Source organism: Balearica regulorum, chromosome 3, assembly GCF_011004875.1.
Source record: "Balearica regulorum gibbericeps isolate bBalReg1 chromosome 3, bBalReg1.pri, whole genome shotgun sequence".
Lineage (NCBI taxonomy): Eukaryota > Metazoa > Chordata > Aves > Gruiformes > Gruidae > Balearica > Balearica regulorum.
The window spans coordinates 95,322,819-95,346,573 of record NC_046186.1 but is presented as its reverse complement, the minus strand read 5'-3'; the positions used below and the strand labels follow the sequence as shown (position 1 = coordinate 95,346,573).

General features: G+C 44.5%; 2 protein-coding genes across 3 annotated transcripts in view; one reads left to right on the top strand and one right to left on the bottom strand.

Moving 5' to 3' along the window:
• Positions 1–12,666, top strand: part of RBKS (ribokinase) — a 68,177-nt gene extending 55,511 nt beyond the window's left edge. For both annotated transcript variants that reach the window (XM_075749048.1, XM_075749047.1), the window contains exon 8: positions 11,887–12,666. In XM_075749048.1, coding sequence (XP_075605163.1) covers positions 11,887–12,060 — 174 coding nt within the window. In that variant the 3' untranslated portion in view covers positions 12,061–12,666. The remainder of the gene's footprint in view (positions 1–11,886) is intronic.
• A 380-nt stretch (positions 12,667–13,046) lies between these two features.
• Positions 13,047–21,087, bottom strand: MRPL33 (mitochondrial ribosomal protein L33). Its single transcript, XM_075749050.1, has 4 exons — positions 20,951–21,087; positions 19,574–19,592; positions 15,565–15,671; positions 13,047–13,360 (listed from the first exon to the last, which is right to left on the bottom strand). The coding sequence occupies exons 1-4, from the start codon at positions 20,970–20,972 to the stop codon at positions 13,311–13,313; spliced, it is 198 nt and encodes a 65-aa protein (XP_075605165.1). The 5' UTR covers positions 20,973–21,087; the 3' UTR covers positions 13,047–13,310.
• Between the last annotated feature and the right edge of the window lie 2,668 nt (positions 21,088–23,755).

The following is a 23,755-nucleotide window of genomic DNA, read 5'->3' as shown; positions in this document are numbered from 1 at the left end:
TATATTGTCCCATGCTACTCTCTTAACTTCTAGACAACATTGTCATGGAAGGGAACACTGTTTATCTGCCTAGTAACTGTCTATTTTAATCTGTAAGAACAAACAATGTAAACAAAATGAGCAAACAGAAGCAGGCTTGTACAGAACAATTTGCAGCCTTGTTTTCCAGTGGAAGATTCCACAGACCACCCAGGCTTTGCTCTAGTCCTTTTCTCAACCACGGAGCATCTAATTAAATCCCTTTCCATTCCTGACTCTAAGTGGAAGAGAGCCTACAGTCCTGTACGGTTGCTTTCCAGATGGAAATGCATAATTTAACAGAGATACAGCTGACAGGGAGAAGTGGGCCCAAAGCAGTATTAGCATTTGCCACAAATTGCATTAAATTACAAGGGGGCACTTAATGGAGATGTAGAATAAAAAGAAGATTAAAACCAATATTTAGTTTTCTAAGCTCCTTCTAAGATTGCGAAGTGCCAGGCAACAAACATCTCATAGTAAAACTGAATTTCTGTCTCAGTTACATTAGTGATATCAAGAATTGTTTGGTTTTGCTACACATCATCAGTATGAAGTTTCACATTTTCTCCCATTGCATTCAACAGCTCTGTTCCCTGTACATGTATACATGTACGTAAAGTTGCTGAGCACCTTACATTATTTACTACGTCTGTACTCACAACACGAGGTAAAGTACTATTCTTACCACTGTTTTGTAGACGGGGAACAAAAGCACACAGGGACTTGCTTGTCAGTGGCAAGTGAACCTGCTTCCCTTGATAAAACCATAACTTCTTCTTTATGCTTCTCTTCAAAGAGAATTAGGACTGGAGGAAAAATTTTGTCAGGATATCAGCTGTCTCGTTTTTAGAACTGGACATCATGGTAGATGTCCACATGAATTAGAAAGCTGCAGAGTTGCTTTGCATTGGATGCTTCTTGAAGAGGCTGTAAGAGGGTTGTGGAAATGTGCTGCCAAGGTACGTGCTTTGGCTCCACAACTGTCATTCTGAGAAATACTCTGGTATGGAAGTTAACCCACTTGATTGGTCTGGACAGAAAAAAGCAGGGACACTGGCAGCATTTATGTACCAACTCAAATATTTTGTTTGGGAGCCAGAACACGTGAACAATACAGCATCCATCATCGGGGCCTGGGATTACATTCTGATGAGGTCTAGGGAAGCTGAGTTCAGAAATATCTTGAAGCTATCTTTGTGCCATCTCACTTCTGGCATGCTTTAGTAAATGAAACAATGGTATAATTTATACAGGTTGAGAGCAGAGTAGGAAATGACCCTTTTATTGCTTCTCTTGGGCTAACTATGGCTTGCAACGCAAGTCAAAATCATTGCAGCAGAACGTGCCACATCCCTTTTCTTGGTTTCCTCTCCTCCCCTTGTCTTTATGCTGAAGCTAGCACAGAGTCTCCACCAAGAGGATGTTCAGTCCTGGCACGTAGCTCACCCTGTGTTGGGAGCAGATACTGGGCCACCAATGCCTGCACACAAGACAGCGTCAGTTGTAATGGTACATAGCACTCTGGGATATCTGAGTTGCACAAAGGATGGAGAGGAAGGAAGACCAACTGTGTGCAGCCATCCTTTCTAATTAAATTCCTGCAGTTAAAAATAACTACTGGAAGCTGGCACTTCTGGCACATCCAGAGCGTCACCTTCCCAAGTATCTTTTTCTGGCCTGAGCCGTAGGAAGTTGAAAATGTGATCTGCTGTGTAATAGTGCAGCATATTCTTGGCCAAACTCCTCATCATTTTTTACCTCTTGCATTTATAGTTAGTTTACAAATGTCATATGCCTCCTTTTCTTCTTTAAAACTAGTCTCTGCAGAACCAGGTATCATCCTGGCTATTGTGAAACGTAACCTACTCTTCTCGGTTTGCTCCCATCAGTTCTGGCTACAGTGCGAAAGAAGGCAAACCCAGCTCCCGAGCCTCTTGCCTACTTAGTTACCCAGAAATGCCAATGTAATGTTGATATTGAACTAAGACCCGATTTCCCCCAACAGAGTTTTCATTGCCAAGTAATTTTGGTCACTACAGAAACCAGAAAGGTTTGTGTTGGATTGGTGATATTGCATAATTACGTTTTCAAAAGAACAAGAACAGAGAAATGAGAATAGTGGGGAAATCAGACTTCTTGCTTTTGCAAATTCTAACCACAGAAAATGCCAGAAATTTTATTTCTTATCGAGAATGAAGGAGTTAATCGTTAGTAGCCTTTCCCATGGACAGAATATGTTTTACAGCTTCAACTAGACACATGGAAGGAAGCTAAACCTGTAAGTTTTGGTGATTGATGTCAGTAACCTATAGGAATGCCTTTAATGGCCAGGTTGCAGTTGAGTGTAATGATTTTGTCACTTTTCTCAGAATTTTGTTTTGTGTCTGTGTGAGTAGAGATAGACATACATATAAAACCAGCTATTCTAGAACAACTCAGCTGTTGAAAAGCAGATTCCCAAATTCTGGCAGTAGTGTTTGTCAGCTGCCCAAATGGCTATAAGGAGTATTTGGTTTATTCATTTCAGAGCACAAATAGATACAGAAATACAGGAAAAAGGTAAGGAAAGTCTCTGGAAGTTTGGCCCTTGTTACTGGTGTCAGTGATTTTGTTACTGAAATCATTAAGCAAGCAGTATGTTTGTTGGAAAGATCCATTTTACGGGAATCCCACAGAGAATGCCTTTCTGTCAGAAGCAGTGCCTTGGTGCTCACCTGCTGCTGAAAACCATGAGTGAGGTGCGGGAGCCCTGTTTTCTGCACATCTGCCCCGCAGGTTAAGGACAACAGAACGGGTGGGTGGCAGAGAACAATATTCTAGAGCAGAGCAGCAGTTCTGGCTTGTAGGTCACATCTTGCTGAACTTGGAGAGAGGAGCTACAACTCAAGTACTCATCAAAAAGATTAGACAAACAGTAGGAAAAAGAATGCAGGGAGCTGGCAAGACGACAATGCTAGAGTGAGCTCAGACAAAAAAAACCTCCTGAAGTTTGGTGGGGGTTTTTTTTCCCTCCAGGATATGTAGTTCAGAGGTAGGCGGCAGCAGTGGCCAGCCAACAAAGGCTAGATACTGTGGTTTTGAAAGAGGCACTTGAGCATATGGAGCTTTCGTGCAAAAAAAGAATGTTTTTTTGATCAGTTCCAGGCGAGATGGCAGTTGTGTCATTCTGAGTGCATCTCGTCAGATTAGATGGGATCACTAAAAGTCTTTTGGCGTTTTACAGTCTGAGAGAAAAAAAACCACATGTGGCTAGTGAAATTGCCCAGCAAGGAGATTTCCCACATTGCCCAGCAAGGAGATTTCCCCCTTCTGACTTGGCTGTTAGATTATGGGGTCCTGAAGCCACGTCAGCCTCTGACATGATACCGGGTGACACAATCGGTGACAATTTGGCCAGTTCTTTCCTAGCTGGGGAGCTCATTGTTTGGAAGGGAAACCCACTGCCAGTATTTGCACTGTACTATCAGAATACCGGGATGTATTCTGGCCAGGGCTTGGGCTCCAGTTTCATTTGTTCATTAAATGAAATTTGTTAATTAACACATAAGCATGAGTTTTGTTAGGAAGAAATTACAAGTTGGCATGAGTGTGACATGAATAATGAAGGGAGCGAAATACTTCTCAAGGAAGTGAGGTAAGTGAAGCTTTTGATTAGAGTAGGAGAGTAGCTGCGTTGTTGAGGCTTGATAAACCAGTTTAAAAAGTACAAATCAACCTTCTGAGGAGCTGCTATATTTAGTGCCGAGCTTCAACCATGACTGATTCCGTGCAAGTTCAGACTTTGGGAAAGATAGATACAGCTCCTGTAGCACATTCAACTGAAAGTCCATCTTATTTCTGTTAGCAATGTCTGTGTACTTCCCTGTTGTTGACACACCTTGGTGTTTATGCTGTTCTTTGCAAGATTGCCACTGGAGAGTTTTGTATTGAGCTGAAGTGTAATGAGAGTTTTCCAGTACTGTGTTTTGTATATCGTAAGTTTTCTGTATGCACTCCAGAAAAACAAAACAAAACAAAAAAACCCCAAAATAAACAACTGTAGAGGGTTTCCTCTGCTGGTTTTGAGTTTCTCTGTAAGGTGTGAACTTTCAGATCAAATGAAAGAGGTCACAGATCATAGCTCAAGTGTGAAACCAGGGAAGAAGCAGGTACCGAGGCAAAAGCTGACTGAAGCTTAAACTGAGAATTTACACATAAGTGTATCCTAAATTGAAATATTCCTTGCCAAAACATCTATCACTCAGGTAGCACAGGAATCAGTGTAGTGGTGAATTGTTTGGGTGATGGGAATCTCACAGGTTCAGCAACATGGATCCGTTGTTTTCAGAACGGCATGTGGAGTTCCTGGTTCAGTGCTCTTACTCCTTTGTGTAAGAAAGAAAGAAATTCGTCACCTTTCATTAATGCTATCTGGAGTTGAAAGGAGTTTATATGAGCATCATCACACTGAATTATTTTGATGATTCAGAAAACAGAGTGCTCCCTGTGGGTGAATCCTTTGTTGGCTTTCTGGGTTTAGTCTATAACACAGAATAACTTTGTTCGCCAGTGGTGAGTGGCATACTGGAATATTATTACGTGGCAGAACAAAGCTTTCCCGTGCTGCTTCCCAGATTTGTCAGTGTGCGCGAAGAGAAAGCCATCACCTCACAGACACCTTGCAGTATTTTTCTTGTAAATAGCAAGTAGGGGAGCTCCTCTGTTCTGATCCTGACTGAGAATCTAGCAGAGCTGTGGGCAGCTCTTGGAGGTCAACTTACTAATTTTTGATACCTCAGTTTTGGGGTTGCCAAGCTGTGTCTCATTTTCGAAGGATGGGTAGCTCATGTGACTCCCGTTAAAGTCTGTGCAAGATCAGGAGCTCTGGATTCAGCCCACAGATGTCTCAAAGTGGGTGTTCCTAACATAACATTCTTGATCTTCAGTTGGGTTCATTTCCCATCATGTGAAATGAGAGCACTATTACCTGCCTTCAAAACAGATGCTGTATAGGGGCTTTGAAATGTAAAGCAGGACTGTGTGACGTTGCCAGATCTCTAGACACTTTCAGCTGTGCTTTTTAGATGACATACAAATAAAAAATTGCAGAGTTGTGAATGTCATATGTTTTATTTCCAACACTCACCGCAAACCAGATAACTTTTCAGGGGAATGCATGCATCTGTAATGCTTGTCGCTGATCTTTTTAGAAACAGTGAATAACTTAATGTAGTAGGATGTTTCAGAAAGGAAAGAAAATGCAGGCAGGAGGCCTTGTATCGAGATTAATCTCTCAGGAATGCAGGGGGTTAACGGTCAGGCTGATTAATCACTGTTAATGAACCATCAGGAAATCTGTCAGGAAGTGGGTAAAAATTCCTGATGGCTGATGTGAAGCATTGTGTGGTGTGCTTTGGTTTTGATGTTTCCCAACTGATAGTCGACAGTGGGTGTAGTTTAGTTACCTCTAAGTTCTCAAGGCATGTGAACAGACCTTGTTCAGCTCAGCTTGAGTAAGCGAGCAAGAAACTTTCCCCATGCATGGCTATGCAAGTACAACGCATAAATGCAAGAAAGTCAGGGATTGCTCCTTCCCACGGCTTCCCAGAACAGTCTGGAAAAGAGACAGAAAGGAAGCGTGATCGTTCCCTCATTCCTCTGGTCTGAGCCCACAGGGTACAGGGGAAAGAGTGGAACAGGCGGCTTTCCCGGTGCGAACGAGGAGCCAGAGTATTAGGACTTGGATACACAGCTGAGTTAATGAATTGCCTGGTGTTGACCGAGGGTGAGGTTTCACAGTTGGCTTAAGCTGATCCAAGATCATGCTGCTGCTGAAAGGAGTGTTTCTAACCTCTTTCTCCTTGGCATCAGACTAGCTATCATGCGGTAATACAGCAGCTTGCTGATCCGGGTGGAAACTAATGTTTCTTGGTCAGTGTTGACTGGCTTAGTCTTCAAACAGACCAGTGAACTGATCTGTCTTGCTGCTTGGCCGCATGAGTGCTAGAGCTGATGTAGGGGAGGGCGTGGGAACATGAGACAAGGATAAAAACATGAGTGGGGACTGAGCCTTTCTGCAATAACATAACCGTGGATTGGCTTAAGCGTATTATGAAACTGCAGTCTGAATCACTGGAATTAAGACGGCACTGTCAACCCACAGAGAATGCAAATTAAAATGTGTTAGCTTACACCTCCCGCCGTTCTTAAACAGTGGCTGAATACAGCCATTCTGCACGTGGCTGGGAGGAAGGAGCGTGTGGTGGGGCAGCAGCATAACAGTTCCCCATGATTTGGTCTGGAGTGCGCAGGCCACATCAGACAGCGTCGGTGTGTGTTTGGGGAAGGCCGAGGGGAAGAAGAAAGGAACAGCCGAGCACCGCTACCCTGGATTCTCTCTATATATTTTCCTTTGGCTTAGGATAACATATTCTAGCTTGTCTTTGTGACCAGACTGCAGAAGCACTCTGTTACCAGAGCACAGATTAAGCACGGTAATGCAGTTGTGAATCCAGATCCTAAAGGTCTGGCGCACAGCGTGCTTCTCCTAGTACTTCTCCCTTATCTTCAACCCAAGTAGCTTTGCAGTGCTCTCTAGTCTGCACCAAAAGTCTAACTTAGACCTAAAAAGGCAAACCCTGCTATTTGTGTCAAGTTTGTTTGGTTTCTATTGCAAAATTTGGTAGTTCCATGTTAAGGACTCTTTATCATTTTGTTCTGGCTCAAAACTTTGTGCATAGATATAGGAATAACTATGCTAGTGGAAAAATCTCTTTGTAATTTTCAAATATTTCAGGTTTTAGAGGTTTGTGACCACAGCTGTGCAGAGCCCTACCAGTATCTGTAGGGTACCCTACAAAGATGGCAATCCTTCCACACAGGATCAGCAACCCCAGATGCCGTGGGAGTAGTCACCCTTGTTAGGCCCTGAACTTAGGAAATAATTTGAAGATAGTCAAATTAGTTTAATTTCAGGAGAATTTCAAGATAGTGGAGTTAGTTTAATTTAAAGACTGTCTTAATTCAAACTGCCAAAATATCTCTCCAGTGAAAAATGGGGGGGGGGGGGAATAGGGGAATATCAACTCAAAAGCAATAAAAAAGAAAAAGTATTGCAGAGGCAAATAAATGCAAAAGTCAAAAAAACAGCCAGTAACATTTCCAGAAATAAACCATTCTCCAGCACATAGAGGATAAACATGGGCTCTTTCAGGGAGAAGGAAATCATAAAAATAAAGAAAAAAAAAAAAAAAAGAGCTGTATAACTGATTCAGCCACTGTTACCAAGGGATATTTTACTCCCTGAGCATTTCAGATGAAATTATCCCTTAGCTGAGACATAGACCCTCTTGGCACAAGAGTGTCTGACAATGTCCCAAAGGCTGGAAATGTTTCTCCAGTTCCACTAGTAACATTTCTTCAAAGCACAGCCCAGGGATCCTGGGAGGGAGACATAGTCTTTCCCCACTTACAAGGAATGGGTAGTGAGCATCTTCACTGACAGATATTTTTGTGTTACGTAGGGCTAATTTGTAGTTCAGGTACAGCATAGGCAGGGGTACAGCAAGGAATGTTGAGCAGATCTGACACAGAGCGGTAACATCCTTAGCATAATCCAGTATCACACAGTTATGGAGTGCTATAAATACAACAGGAATTCTCCAAGGCCCAAAGCCTTCGACAGAGTTGGGCAGCTCTGCATTGCCATGCATTAAGACTGCACTAAATCAGTGTAATCCTCAGGCTTCGTTCATTTGCACACTGCTGTGAATGCTCCTAGGAGACTATAAAGCATTATTGCAAGCAGTATCATTGATTCTACATTATAATGCAGTTTTTGACAGCTTTTGGATTGATGTTGTGATTTATTCACTAAACGAAGAATTTATCATTACAGGCATGCCTAATGTTTCTCTTGTACCGCTATACAACACATCATTCCTTTTAGGACTTGCTAACATGCTCTTACAATGCATTTAATGGAACAGATCCATGTAATACACAGAGCGCTTCTTGAGAAATCACTCAAGGAAATTTTTCTGAGGTTCAGTAACGACATCAGGCTTCAGGAGCCCGAGCTCCCTCCTGTTCTTATGTGATTGCCCGTACTTTTGCCCATGAGGACGGGCTGGGAGGGTGAAAGCTGAGCAAGAGGTTGCCCTGGAACAAGGCGGCGCAACTGTCGTGACACTGTGAACTGGAGCTTTTGGCCTTTTGGCCTCCAAATTTTTCTGGTGAACAAGTCATCTTATTGTATAAGTGAAATGCATCCTATTATTCTATGCACGATTGATTGAAAAATGCTTTACTTGCTGGAAAGACTGTTGAACAATGTAGTTTCCACTTACAAAGCACTTTCCTTAAAAAGCTTCTCGTGGCAGCATCGTATAAAAATAGTTATATTAAAGTTGTGAACCAGCTTCTGACAAATCAGGACTAACAAAAGCTAAGGTATAAATAGAAGTGTTTTTGTGGGTTTTCTCTTCTCTAGAGGCACAGAATCTCAATCAGTGCTGGATTGTAACAAACAAAAATGCCCTTTTCCAGACACACAGGAAGACAAGGACCTTCCAGACTAGTGGCACAGACTATAAATAAGTTTTCAAAACTGCTTCAAAACCAAAAAACTTAGTCAAAAACCGTAACATTTGCATTTTAGAACTGGCCGCGCCATATCAGACAATTTTTTTGATCCAGTTCTTTATTTCATACAAACTAGCATCTCCTGCTTTAGAGAAAGTTTAAATGAGTTATATTTTTATAATTATGCAGTGAATTGTCTCCAGGCACTCAAGGATATGAGGACTATCTCAAAGTCTGCAATGTATTAGGATTCCTGGAAGACAAATGCTGAAGAATGTAAAATATTACATATTCTGTATATTTTGTCAGTGGGAAGAATAAATGCACTTTACCTGTTATTTTCGAAATTCATTACTTTTGCAAAGTAGGTAGGTTATTTTTTTCTTATAGCAGGTTTTGAAACAGCTAAATGTAAAGCTAATATTTGCTACTCCAGAGTTTGGATAATCTTGATTTTACTGTGAGCCTGTTTCTTCTTCTGCTCTGTGCTGACCTTTTCTGAATCTACCAAACCCAATGTCGTTTAATCCACAATACCAAAGAGGGAAGGTCTGTTTCTGTAAGCCCAAAATAGTTCTCACTGCAGCTAACCTTGCAGCTGAATCAGTTCTGCTATTGCTCTTTCAGTCATGTTTGACCAGTCATGTCTGCACAGAGCAGAAGCAAGGCTGACCAGGGTATCTACATAATCAGTCTGATACATGCTGCTGTTTTCAGCGTAAGTAGCTCCTACATTGAAAACACCCCACACACAAAACGTTTACTTACCAACAACTGCATTTATGATACCCTTGGGGTCTGTGGTAGCTGAGCTTTAGAGATACTGACTGCTTCAGTCCATGTATGGGAAGTAAGGATTTCAGCAAAAGTTTACTGGCATCAAATCCTTCTGTATATTCTCCAATCATCCCATAATATTTTCTCTTGCAAAAAAAGTACTACAGGGCCTTTTTCCATTCTGCGTGGAATCTGCTGTTCACCTCCTTTTCCACCTTTGTAGTCATTAAACGTACTTCAGCCTCACCAAAAGGGAGATCTACAGCCGTCTCACAACCTCAGAGCATCAACCGCAAGTGGAGCAGCACCGTAAAGTTGAAGGGAGAACTTAACGTTCTATCTCGCCGTCATCCAAACTAAGACCTGGGTAACGTGTGGTTAGTCTTGTTTTTGCTCCAGTAGCGAACAGGGCAGCAATTATTTGGGGCAGTATTTAGTTACCTCCATTAAAAAATAAAAAGATCAAAAAGACAGTATTCTGCTCCATGCTGCTCCCAGGTAATAGTTTATGCTGTTTGACACCAGATATTCTGAGTATTCCTCATTAAAATAATACTTGGCCACTTCCATTACCCAGTGATCACTGTATGAGAAATATTTGATGTAAAAATGACGAGTTCTTCCTGCTAGAGCTACAGCATAACAGATCTGCTTGCTGAAACTCTACTTCTGTCTGTAACAGCAGTGCCAAAATTGCTTTAATAATTAATCATGCACCGATTAGATTATAAACTCTGAGATGGGCCGGAGATTTTTGTATTATGCATCAGACAAAAGCCACTGGCAATGCTTAACTAGCAGTCACCTGCCCCTGCTCCACCTGCCATTGTGGGAGCACTCTGGAAACCAGAAGAGAGACAAAGGCCCAACAGAAATTGATAAAAAACCTTCACCTGCCCCTCGTATGTTTAGGAATACAGAACTGTTGAAACAGGTGCTGCTGCAGCTGCATGCCGGGCTACAGCTTGGCTTATTAACTTGTAATTTGCCAAGCGACTCTCTACATCGTACCCTGCTGTGAAGGCGGTGGAAGAGCGTGTCCAAACTGCAGGCTAAGCGAGAGTTAAGCAGGGAGTTTCCTGACTGGGAACACCAATGCAAACAGCTGCTCTGGAAGGGCTGGGCGAGGACAGACAAGGGACGGCTGGGCACCCCTATCCTGTGCTCACCCCCTTTAGGGTTCCCTTGCAACTGCCATGCTGGTCATAACCTTACCAACAGATTTCTGTGGACACGTGGGGGGCGGGTTTTGCCGGAATGCTATTATATGCAGCTGCTTTTAGAGTAAGTAGGAGTTTAACGCTGAGAACCATTGAAATTCAAAATTGGAAAATTTCTTCCTAGCCTTGACTTCCAGTTAGAAATTTTGCTGAGCTGTCTTAACTTTTTCCAGGCCCTTTGCTCTTGTCCCATGGCTCTTGGGGCCTATTTATTGCAACTACAGAGGCAAAACCCCTCAGGGGAGATTGTCCATATGCTGGTTCTTGATATTCTTACTCAAGATATTATCAGTGTGTCCAGTGTAATGCTTTTACTGGTATAAAAGTATGATTAAAAAAAAAGGGGACCTTAGAAACAGTTTTGGAGTACCAGCAAGAATTGCTATCGGTCTGGCCTTAGAAATCAAGCCAGTTTTAGGGGAGGAGGGGGAAGAAACACTGGAATGAAATGAGCAAATCAGGTTAAAAAGGATTCATTTTGCCAGTTGTTCAGAACAGTAGAGAGCCCTGAACACCGCGAAACAGGAGTTACTGTTAAAACGCACTCAGGAGGCAAGCAGTCGTCATTGCCTGCTGATCAGAGCAGAGCTAGCGGTACCTGGGCTAGACGGTCAGAGCATCAGGCAGCTCTCTGGGAGACACCGCAGCTCAAGAGGACACGGCTGCTCCAGGCGAATGTCACTGTCCTCCACCCCCACGATCAAACTCAGCAGAGGTGGTAAAGCTTGACCCAGGAGTAAGAGAGGTGTATGTGATGGACACAACATAGGCCTTCGTTAGTGGGACTTTTTAACAAACAATAGCTAAGTTCTGGAGGCATCAAAATGTATCATTCTGCAACTAGGAATTTACAGACACCACAAGCCACATGGCTTATTTTTTTCCCCTTTTCTCTGTCCTTTCCACCACTGCCCTTTATGAAAAACAGAAGTTAAATGACAGAAAAATAGCTTTAATGAAACATTCAGGTTGAGAAATCAAAATCGGACTCTCCAACAACAGGAAGTTTCAAAAGCAGTGTTTATAACAGCATGTTGCTGAAATGTAGCACACTTGCTTTTTTCTTTAAGTTTAAGCCATATTACAGCATCTACCTTGATTCAATGGCTGAGCACAAAGATAATAGTATTGTGGTGTTAGTTTAACATGGCAGAATTTCCTAAGCATAGAAAAGAGAATTGAACTCAACCCCTGCACAGTTTCCTGACTCCTGCAATCAGCGCTGCGACCGTTGCCTTTCCAGTAAAGGCATCCGAACTGTTTCCCTGTGCAAGTATGCTTAAACTTGTTTGTTATTTTATTCTAGGGAGCTGGCGACAGTTTTGTGGGAGCACTGGCCTTCTACCTGGCTTACTATCCCAAGTTACCCATGGAGGAAATGATCAGGAAGTCTAACTGCGTCGCATCAGTGAGCGTCCAGGCATCAGGGACACAATCTTCATATCCTTACAGGAAGGACTTGCCTCGGGACCTTTTCTAATTGACATTGTCTAGCTCAACATACTGATTTTATCTTAGCCCAGACTGCACCCAGGTTCTCCAGCAAAGTCTCTTTCCTTCTTATTTGAGGAATCCTGCTAGTTCTTGTTCTACAACAGTAAGATGGGGTGGTGGGTCTTTCAAATGCAGCACAGCAGGTTGCTCTGGCCCCACACACAGCCATCGGGCTTGTGGCCGTCCCACACAAAGTGCTATACTGACCTACACAAAGCTTACAGCAAAACACCTGGAGGGTATTGGGCTCCTGGTAATATTTTTACTTGATTTTATCACAACTTCTGATGTGTGATGCTAGCACACGACACAAAGCATTAGCTTTGAGATTGCAGCTTCAGTCCTCAGCTGCAAACACCCTGGCCAGTGCTTGGCTTGTAAGAGAGCACTGTATCTGGCCTTGGCCCCTCTATTCCCGCATGCCTCAGACACGGGCTGCGGCACCGTGCTCTGAACTCTGCCAGACTGCAGAAGGTCCCTCGGACTGGAAAAAGGACAAGAGCACTACTGAAGTGGACTTTGAAAAACGTTTCTAGCCATACTACTAAATGTAGGTGAGCTTAATTAAAGAAGAAAAACTTCCAAAACCATCAGAGAAGTACTTTGGCTATCTACTTTCTTCATGCTTGATAAAAATCCAGGAGTGAAAAATCCATCCTACTTACCTGACTGAGAATAATATTGCCCTTTTAGCTATGGTCACAGCTTATCTGACCAAAAGCTCATCTTATTTCACCAGGTTCCCATTGCTTCTTCTTCACCTAGGGAGGAGCTGATGCAACACTACCCCTACAAGGAATGACACCAATTTGTGGTCACTACTGTTGAATCTGTGGCCGGTAGGTTAGAAAAAAATTGCAATCCTGCCATTGAATTCCTGCTGTGGAAAATGTTAATTTTTATTGCCTTATAAAACAATAGTTTCTTTGAAGATTATAGCCTGTTTCACAATGGAAAACACAGACAATGGGATTTGCTATTTAATTTTTTTAATTGAGTACTGTAAAAATAACTCTAAAGATAAATAAATGTTACTGTGATGATCTATGTCCAGACATTAAGAATTTTCGCTCTCCACATTGTTTTATTCACAATGGCCTTCAAATCACAGGAGACGGTGATCCCAGTTCATTTCCTCTCTTTTCAGCCCATGTTGCTGGATTTCTGAATCAGCGTTCACCCCGTCCTCCCCCTAAACTGTCCTCTCCTCGTGCATAAATCAAGTCCAGTCATTGTTCAGATAGAGCGGATTTTTCTCTTCTCTGTGAAGAGGACACGTTGTTTTGCTATAGGGAGGAAAGAATCTGTTAAGAAGCCTGAAGCATTGAGATGAAATTCAACAAGCCTACATCCCTTTCTCCTGGCTGCCTTCGCTGCTTAAGTGAGCGTGGAGCAACTGACTGGCACAGCACTGCTGTTAACCAACTCTTGACGGAGTTCAGTAGTGCTTTCACTTTACCACATGTAATTTTTAATTCCTAAGAGGTCCATTTTACCTCCATGAAAATAAGTATCAGGATTTAAGTGGCTGAAAACATTCAACAGCTGCTGTGTGTGACTACTCTGAGTCACAGCTGCTCGATGGAGGGACAAAAATAGGTTCTTACTGCTTTCTACTACTCTTCAACTTCAGAGCCCAAACAACTACAGATGATGAGCTGGATCCAGTCGGTCTCACAGACTGACAGAACAGTTGACTAAGCGTCCTGTGGACCTCTCAATGAGGCACAAACTGACCCTGCCTCCAACACCTGATGCAGATGTTATCAAAGTCAGTTCAACTACAGGTTAAACAAAGTCAATGCATTACTAAAAACCCATAAAAATATAAAAATAAATCAAAGCCTTACAGTGCCATTTGAGAAGCACCACTCTTCTGATTGAACTTCATTACAGGAATTCCTTTGAAAGCTACGCAACAGCAATCCACACAATAACAAAATCACTTCTTCCACATAAAAGTTTCGCTTTAAGAAATACTGCAACTTAGTAACACATTCTGTTGCTGCAGTTAGGAGGTAGTGAAACTTGGGCACTACTGCCCCTACTTCACTAAAAAGCGTCATTCTGCGGAGGTCCCAGGTTTTTGAAAAGTACAAAACATAAGGTGAACATGCATGCCAAGTGAAAATGCTTCCAAACATATTCCTGATGTGAGCTGGTATCTAGACTCAAATTTACTTCCCTTCACACATGCAGCACTTTCTCACATCAATTTCTCACTTGTGCTCTACTACAGGCTACAAAGATCAGAGCTTTTTTTCTTAATTACTTCCAATTTTGTACTTCAACAACCTACTACATGTTCAGCAACAGAAGCGCTACTTAGCCTGAGCGCTCCACTCTTTTCACATTTCCTACAAGTTGTGAAGCTTCTGGAGGATCACTTTGCACAATGTTTCGATGCAGTAATTTAAAATTTTCTTATTGAAGAAAATAATCCCAGTGATCTCCAATTCCCCTTCTGTGTGGAATTCAGAAGAAGAGCCACAACATCTGTCAGCATGAGCACTGTGATGAGAACATACTGTTTCTCTGGTAGTTTCTCTCACCTGCCATAAAGCTCCTGTACTGTTAGATCCGAGTATGAAAAGGCTAGTCATCTAACGACATAAAATTATAAGAAAAAATAAGCTCGAACCACATAAGTACTAGCCATGCATTATGTTACCTACTTAGAGCTGCTTAATACATTTCTTTATTCTATAGATCAAATAAGCCTTTTTTGCATTAACTCCCCCATGCATTTTCTAGCACGGTCTGGTCTAAACTCTTAAGTTAACCCAAATTAAGCTTTTTAACGTTACATTACACTTTTTAATGCTAACTACAGGCTGGTTCCTCTCCCAGAAATTTGAGCTTTTAGTCACCTTTCAAAAAGCTTGGTGAGCAAAAGACATCTTGGCAAGGGCTCTAAACCCCCAACAAATCAGATTCTTAAACTGAGAAAATTTGCAAGGACCAGAGGAACATAAAAGAACCCACAAACTGTCATCTGGAGAGCGGTATCATTTATGGAGGAGAAAGATCTTGTGTTTATTTCTTTAAAAGAAAAGGTCCATTTTGTAAGCGATGGTTAAAATTTATTGTCTGGAGCACCCATGGCAGCTTAACAGAACATTACTATTGATGCATACTTCGTGGCTGCTTGTTGGAGGCAGCACAGTCTAGCAAACCACACAAAGAAACAGAATGAAAGAACTCCTGTGTCACTTTGCTTTGCCACTGACATGTGGCAGGGCTGTCATCAAAGACTGATGTGTCGGGCAAGTCATTACTTTGTTTCAGTGCCACAATCTGTAAAATGAGGGTAACGTTTACTTCCCACCGGAATGTCATGAAGAACAGCAACTGTACAGTCATCCGAGTATGAAACATGCTATGACATATTCTGCTTAGATGGGAAAAATCCTGTTATAGTCAAGTCTTTTGCCCCACACAGTCAGAGAAGCTTATACAAAGCTGGCTGACTTCTTCCCCAAGCTCTTACCAATGGGATCGTATCTCAACAGGACCAGTTTTTCCTGCAGTCGGAGCCTCCTGATGTTGAAACAGTAGCCCGTCTCAGCCGCGCTTTTCATCCTCACCAGAATGTACCTAAAGTGACAGGGAACATCTCTGTGTCAGCGCACAGGGGCGCTGTCAAAGGGAAAAGCTTTTAGCATAAACAATTTGGCACAATCATTTCAACTTCATGGATATTCTGGACGGAGCTTCCATACCATATGCTAAACTTATAACATAGACAAAAAGCCCCCTATAAGCCAGAAATTCCAGCATCAGTTTTAACTAAATAACTCCTAAATGGAATACAAGCCCAGAGAGAAGTAGCTCCTCCACAAAACAGGGAGAAGGGCCAACCAACCAAAAAAAACCCCTCAACATACAATAGAGTGACTATGGCTTAAAAGATAATGGCCAGCGAGGAAGGATGATAGTAGGTAAAGATGTTTGGACTGTAGATAACACTGTATCATAGACTATCACTTCCACATGCAGAGAGGAACCCACACAGATAGGATGGAACAAAAAGCATGCAAAAGGAGAAGCAGGGCCCCTTGGCATCATCCATCCCGCTAGTGATACAGGGCTGCACCTTCACCCAGCCACAGGAACCCCTTCTCCACTGGAGGGCTCTCGGTTTGTGGGGTGGACTGGCAGCTGCTGCAGTGTCCCTGGGAACAGGGAAAGCCAGGAGACTGGGAAAGCCGCCACCACGCCCTCACGCTGGAAGTACTCTGAGATCTGTGCAATTGAGACTATGCTCAGGCACATGGAAGATAAGGAGGTGATTGGTGACAGCCAACACGGCTTCACTAGGGGCAAATTGTGCCTGACAAATTTGGTGGCCTTCTATGATGGGGTTACAGCGTTGGTAGATAAGGGAAGGGCAACTGACATCATCTACCTGGACTTGTGCAAGGCATTTGACACTGTCCCACACAACATCCTTGTCTCTAAATTGGAGAGACATGGATTCCATGGATGGACCACTCAATGGATAAGGAATTGGCTGGATGGTCGCACTCAAAGAGTTGTGATCAATGGCTCAGTGTCCAAGTGGAGAACAGCGATGAGTGGCGTTCCTCAGGGGTCAGTACTGGGACCGGCACTGTTCAACATCTTTGTCGGCGACATGGATGGTGGGATCGAGTGCACCCTCAGCAAGTTTGCCGACGACACCGAGCTGTGTGGTGTGGTCGACACGCTGGAGGGAAGGGATGCCACCCAGAGGGACCTTGACAGGCTGGAGAGGCGGGCCCGTGCAAACCGCATGAAGTTCAACAAGGCCAAGTGCAAGGTCCTGCACGTGGGTCGGCGCAGTCCCAAGCACAACTACAGGCTGGGCGAGGAATGGATTGAAAGCAGCCCTGAGGAGAAGGACTTGGGGGTATTGATTGATGAGAAGCTCAACATGAGCCGGCAGTGTGCGCTTGCAGCCCAGAAAGCCAAGCGTGTCCTGGGCTGCATCAAAAGAGGTGTGACCAGCAGGTCGAGGGAGGTGATCCTGCCCCTCTACTCCGCTCTGGTGAGACCCCACCTGGAGTACTGCGTCCAGCTCTGGGGGCCCCAGTACAGGAGAGACATGGAGCTGTTGGAGTGAGTCCAGAGGAGGGCCACAAAGCTGATCAGAGGGATGGAGCACCTCTCCTATGAGGACAGGCTGAGAGAGTTGGGATTGTTCAGCCTGGAGAAAAGAAGGCTCTGGGGAGATCTAACTGCGGCTTCCAGTACCCGAAGTACAGTGAAGATGGTGAGGGACTGTTTATGAGGGAGTGTAGTGACAGGACAAGGGGTAATGGGTTTAAGCTGAAGGAGGGGAGATTTAGATGAGACATTAGAAAGAAATGCTTTACTGTTTAGAGTGGTGAGGCACTGGAACAGGTTGCCTAGAGAGGTTGTGGATGCCCCATCCCTGGAAGTGTTCAAGGTCAGGCTGGATGGGGCTTTGGGCAACGTGGTCTAGTGGAGGGTGTCCCTGCCCGCAGCAGGGGGGTTGGAAGTAGATGATCTTTAAGGTTCCTTCCAACCCAAACCATTCTATGATTCCGTGATTCCCAGATGCAGAGCATCATCTGAAGTTTCAAAAGAAAGGTCAAACCCTTTAACCAGTCTGTAAATTATGTCTTTCTCTTCCATTGCAATAAAGAGATGGATACATCTCTGCACATGGGCATTCAATTAATTTTCCTCGATTTTCCTGCTTCTCATACAAAATGGTCTGTCAGAATTAACCTTAAAGAGACATCCATTCTTCCTCACTTGTGCCACTCTGAGCAGCATACCTCCTTGAGCTCTCCCTTTTCAGCTTTGCAATCTAATTTACCATTGAGTTCAAAATAAACAGAAAAACACTGGTTTCCTGCAGATCAACTGACCAAGCATAGTCTAGAGATTATCCCCAATTATTGTCCTCTCCTGTACGCTACTGCAGGTGTGATGTGCAGCACCAGTAACCACACAGACCCCTTCCTCTATACCTCACCCACTTCCTCAAAGCCTCTGTGCAGTTTCCCCTTTCTGGGGGAATCAGTGGTATCAGTATGACCAGGCCTTGAAATTCCTGTGCACCACATATTTGAGGCCAAGCCCTGTCTGAACAATACACCTTGTTCCAAAAACTTGCTGCCCAAGGAAGAAATGTAACGAGGAGCAGAGGCACAAGAGTGGAAAGCTATCAGGACACGGGGAGAAAACCCAAGGGGAGCACAGAAGGATAAATAATATAATATTCCTGAAGTATACATGAGACTATAAAAAGAACAGAGAAAGGAACATCAGGAAAAAAAAGGAGAGGGGAAAAAATAATAAATCAATAAATCATTACATTAACATTAGTAACACTATTTTTAAAAGCTAATTTTTCACCTCGTGGAAACACCTTGCTTTGCTGTGTTTGTTTCTGCAAACAGATAACACAGTAGAACACCGAAAAATCAAACTGCTCTCTTCCCTGTCAGAAACATACTTGGGAAGTGCTTTCAAAACCTTGACAATTGCACAGAAATCCTGTAACAGAAGAATCTCTTCAAACCCAGCAAGTGGTTGGTACTGACTCTGTCAGGGGCTGATTCTTAAAAAAAAAATAATCAGAAAATGTACCAAAAGCCATCATTCCTGAGGTTGTGTGGTACCAAATATAATATACTTGCACAGAATGCAACTTCTGAGAATCAGAAGATGGGAACGTATTCACGTGAATGTATCAGTTTAGCCCCTTGGATTTGTCTAGCTTACTGTCTTACAACTAGCATTTTGGATGCAAGTCGTTCTTTCCACATGATCTCGTCTCCTTGCATCCACACTGTAAGACTACTGGTGTGCTGAAAGCAGTTATTCCTTCCTTTCCAACCCTTAAAACACATCAGCTTTCTTTGCAGGTCAAAGGACTGTGACTAAATTTCTTCCAGGGCACACTAACATCTCTCCCGAGCTGAACTGCAGAGCAAATCGAGTCACCCAGGGCACTGACTGCAACTCTTCCATTCCTCACATACCAACATGCGAACGTGCTAAAACTGGGAAGCGCTCGGCACCCTGTCTATGAGAAAGGTTCACAGCACCTGCCCAAAGTCCAGCCCACAAACAACACAAAGACCCACACTGTACCTTGGCTTGCCCTCCTCAGCTAAAAAGTATGAAAAGTAAACAAAAGGAAGATTATGTGGATAATTTATAGCCTCTCTTTATTCATAAAGCACAGAGGTGTGCTTCCGCTGTGCAAAGTGCTTTGGATATTACAACTCAGTGTAATATCCCATAGGACAAAACCTGTCTTTGCTGCAGGTTTTAGAACCTAGGGGGGTTTTCACACCTTTCTGTACTTACCTGTGAAAAGACACATACGCAGAAGGACAGAGAGGATGCAGCTAGACTCAAGGATTGCAATTCTCTCAGGTATATTAAAAAATTCTAGAGAAGCCTAATGTTTTGTAAAGTCACTTGAAGATACAGGGTAGTAGAAGAAATCAAAAACTGATGAGGAAAACATCACTTACTTAGATTTGCTCTTGGCCACTGTTTTTTGCAGCATGAAGGAGAGAAAATAAGAAGAAACAGTTATCATTTTATCTTGATTCCTTTATATGCAACATATACAGATTAAGAGTTTTCCACTGCCTGCCTTTGCAACAGCCCCAGATAGATTGTACAAAAAAAATGTACTCTCACACAAGAAACACCCCTTGTCCTTCCACCTACATGCTCCCAGTTGCCTGCTCTTTCTTCCATCGTACCACCTTTAGATGCATCTGTAAAAATGCCACGCCTAGCACAACACACTGCACTTTTTCCAGCCTCCAGATGCTTTCAGTATGAAGCTTCAATGCTGAATATGAATTCACTAGATGAATACACAGTTAAGGCAGGTATGAACTCAAGCTGCTGGTGAAAACTGCAGTCCCACTCTCCCCTACCTGTTTACATCCACCTCTGCTCTGGCTCCCGCTGTAGTGCCAACACAAAGGTTTGCATGGCCATATGGTGAAGGTGTTCTCAGATGAGACTAACCTGCTCACAAGGCTGGTGTTAGGCACCCTGATGTAACCCACCACATAGCATGAAACAGGTAGAATTATCTTCTATCAGCTCAGTGAATTTAAAGTAATCATAAATCTACGGCATCAATGAAAAACAAAAACCACCACCAAAATTTTAAGAATTGCTCATCTATATTCTATCTGTGCTAGTCTTGCTTAGGCCATTGTGAGCTTCTGGCCAACCTCCTCTTGCACTGTTCCTTCACCACCCCCCAAGCTTATCCAGATACTGTGAAGGGCACGTTCCTCACCTCAATACTCTCCCCCACACCCCCCCAACTCCCTACAGCAACTTCTCATTTTTCCACTCAAGAGCTGAAGCTTCTTAACCTCATTTTTGAGGGCTCACAAGTTCTGCTTCCCTCGAGTTCCCCACCTCAGCCCCTACCACAGGTCCTAACACTCTGCCAACAGCACCGCTCATAAACACCCCGTGGGCCTCTCCCACTGGCCCGATCTTCTCGACCCCCACAGACACCGCCCACCCCGGGGCGTCAGGAGGCCCAGCCGGCTGGGAGCAGCAGGCTCCATCTCCTCAGGGGAAGGAAGCAGAGGGCTGACAGACAGCCGCTCTGACCCATCGCCGGGGACCGGCCGCCTCCCGCCCCGGCCTCGCGCCCTCCAACGGCCCCAGCACGAGGCGGGGCGGGGCACGCCGGGAGGTGTAGTCCCGGCGCGGCGCGCTGCCTGCCGGGAGGCGCAGGCCCCGCGGCCAAAGGAGGTGAAGGGCAGGTCGCGTCGCCTCCTGGGCCCCTGTCCGCCTCCAAGGCCACCTCCGCGCCCGCCACTGCCGCGCCCGCCCGCCCGCCCAGCCCCGCTCCTCCCTGCGCCACTCACAAGCCGCCACCGTTAGGAACATAACGCCGCTCCCCGCAGAGCCGCCCCGACGAGCCCGAACCCCCTCCCCCTCGCCGCCGCCACTTCCGGGCCGCCCTGTAGAAGCGCTTCCGGGGCGCGAGGGAGGGGTTGGGGCGGGCGCGTGGCCACTGCCTTCCCGTCTGACGGGGCGCGCGCCAGCGCTGGCCCCGCCCCCTGCGCGCGCGGGGCGGTGCCGGCGCGGGGCTGGTGTGTGGGCGGGGCGCGGTGACCGTTAACGGCAGCCGGCGGCGGGGTGCGGGGCGTGGGGCGAGTTCACGGCACGAGCCCGGCAGCTCCGGCAAGCCGAGAGGGAGCGCTGCCCTTGTTCACCCGGGTGTCAGCAAGACGAGCTTGTGAAATCCGGGGCCCGGGCCCAGACCTTCCCACACGGGCCTAGGCGGGCTCACGGCAGCGGGACCCGCCTTCGGCTCTGCCAGCCCCACAGCCCCCGTGGGCGTGAGAGTGGGCCTGCTCCCCCCGGCCGGCAGCAGGTCCGGTCCTGCTCCGCTGCAATCTCATCCTTTGGCGTATCTGCTAACCTCTGCCTCTCTGTGTGCCCTGTTGTATAAAAGAGGGGGTACCGCTATGGCGTCAAAGTTCCCGAGGCACTGGGCAACTAAACCTGCCGGTATTGATGAGATACGGTGAAAGCCATGGGCAGGGAGGCTCGAGGGAGGCACCAAGGCGAGTTTTCATGTTCTCCTGAACAGTTAGTTCATGAGCTGTATGTTCTCAGCCTCTAAAGAATTCACAGAAGGTCCGTGGCTTGCTTCTCCTCCCTCTCCCATCAATTAGGTAAACTGTTAATGATGGAATTCAAGTCCTTGAATATTTAGCAATTACTAAGGCAATCAAAATGTCAGCTTGACATATTTAGATGGAAAGCAAGACTTAGAATGTATAATAACATGCAGTTATATTGATATTCTATGGCATGAAAACAAATGGTTGACCCTGTAAAAGGCTGGAGCAAGATGACATCTCAAGGAAAGCGGTGCTGCTCGTGTCAAGTGTTCACTTGATATGTTGTTCCTTGCTTCAATTCAATTATTTCCAAATACTTCCTTTTAATGATACAACATTTCAATCTTTACTATTTGGCCTTCAGAAGTATAAATCTAGTCGTTACATAATCTGCCCATGAATATCAGAGTGAGAACTTGAAAACATTCAGGATGATAAAATGTGAGTGCTGTAAGACTTCTTCTCTTTGATCTGCGTTACTGCCTCAGTCAGAGCACAGACTGAAATGGAATGGGATTGCCAACCTCCTGACTTTACTGCCAGGAATATAAATCAACATTAAAGATGATTTTTAAATGAAATAGCAAGTTAAACATTTGTACAAACATATCATCAAATAGAGGTTATACTGCCTCTTTTTAAACCTCTTGCCTGCTGGCAAAAATAAAACTGTTCCAGTGACATTTTCTGCTCTGCTGTGACAAGGGCTGCATAAATATAGACACCACAGATTAGAATAGACTTCAGCAATCTTCGACTTCCTTTCTAGCAGCCTCTTCTACAGACAGTTTTCCATAGCTATGGGTGAACAACAGGGAGTCTAAAAACTGGTGCGTATGGCAAGGTGGTAACAGTATAGCATGCCCATGACAGCAGTAGTCATAGCTAACCTTAGGGAAAAGGCATGCAGGCTGGAGGAAAGGAGAGAGAGTCAGGATTTCTGACCCCAACTCCGATACGGATTTGCTGTGTGGGCTAGGATAAATCATGTACTTTGATATCTTCGATGGCATGTGCGATGCAAATGCAGATTTTTCCTTCAACTTTGCCTAGAGAAAGCAAGGAGTGTGATGAACTGCAATGCCAGCCTAGATAATTCTGATGCTTGCTTAAAGAAAAGTCACTCCTGTCTCTGTGGAGAAGCTGCTGGTGCCAAACCGATCAGTGTCACTCAGAATCAAACACAGGGTGGGTTTTTCTTCAGCTAGAAAAACAACAATTTGTCATGCTACAATCTAACTGATTCTTTCTATTTTTATGCGTTACATTCTAGGCTGAGCCCTCTTTTACCTCCAGGAAGTGAGGAGATTGCTGCTCCTTGCCAAGAAAGTGTGGTCAGGTTGCTGGCACACACTGGGCAGGCGAGGGGCTTGTGTCCAGGGTTGGCAGGGGTGATGCTTCTTCAAGTGCGCATGGCGCTTCAAGTCAGTCATCACTTGAAAAAGTAACAGGAAAGGAGAGAGGGGCAGCAGATGAAATGTTTGCAAGGTAAATGTCTTCTTGGCACTATATTGTCTACAGGAGTTTCTGTCAATTAACACGTACAAAACCCCAAAGCTAGAAACAAGAGAATAACACTCTAAAGCCTGGGAAAAGCTCCACGTGTCCTTCCTGGTTTCCCACAAAAAACAGGCAAACAGCTAACTAAGCCAAAAAATGCACGCAGCTCGGTGGACATAGTTTTTAAAAAGCCAGGCTATTTTCTCCTCTCTTCTTGCTTTCCCTTTCTCAGCGTGTTACAACTTAGCAGGGTTCTTGCTGTCTGCAGTGTTAAACAAACACTCATGGGCACTATTGTGCAAATCACTCATCCCGGATAACGGATGGATTTTTACATTCTTTCTGCATATCTGAATCCATTATCCCAAGAGGGCCCAGAAGAAAGTGGACATTAGCTTAATGCAGCTCTGAAAGAGGAACTGTCCAGGTCAGGAGAGCAGGAATGATGGAAAGAGCCATCTAAATTGCTAAATCACTTTGAGCCAGTGACCAAATCCATTTCAGCTGCTGGCCTGTTTGAAGTGAGCTGGTGACAGCCTT

What these genes read in the sequence shown, in the direction of transcription:
- MRPL33 (XM_075749050.1), bottom strand. Translation starts at nt 20,972, where the DNA reads ATGTTCCTAACGGTGGCGGCTT. An exon ending in GTTGAGATACGATCCCATTG is followed by an intron (nt 13,361 to 15,564) that starts GTAAGAGCTTGG and finishes TCCTCCCTATAG; the next exon opens with CAAAACAACGTGTCCTCTTC.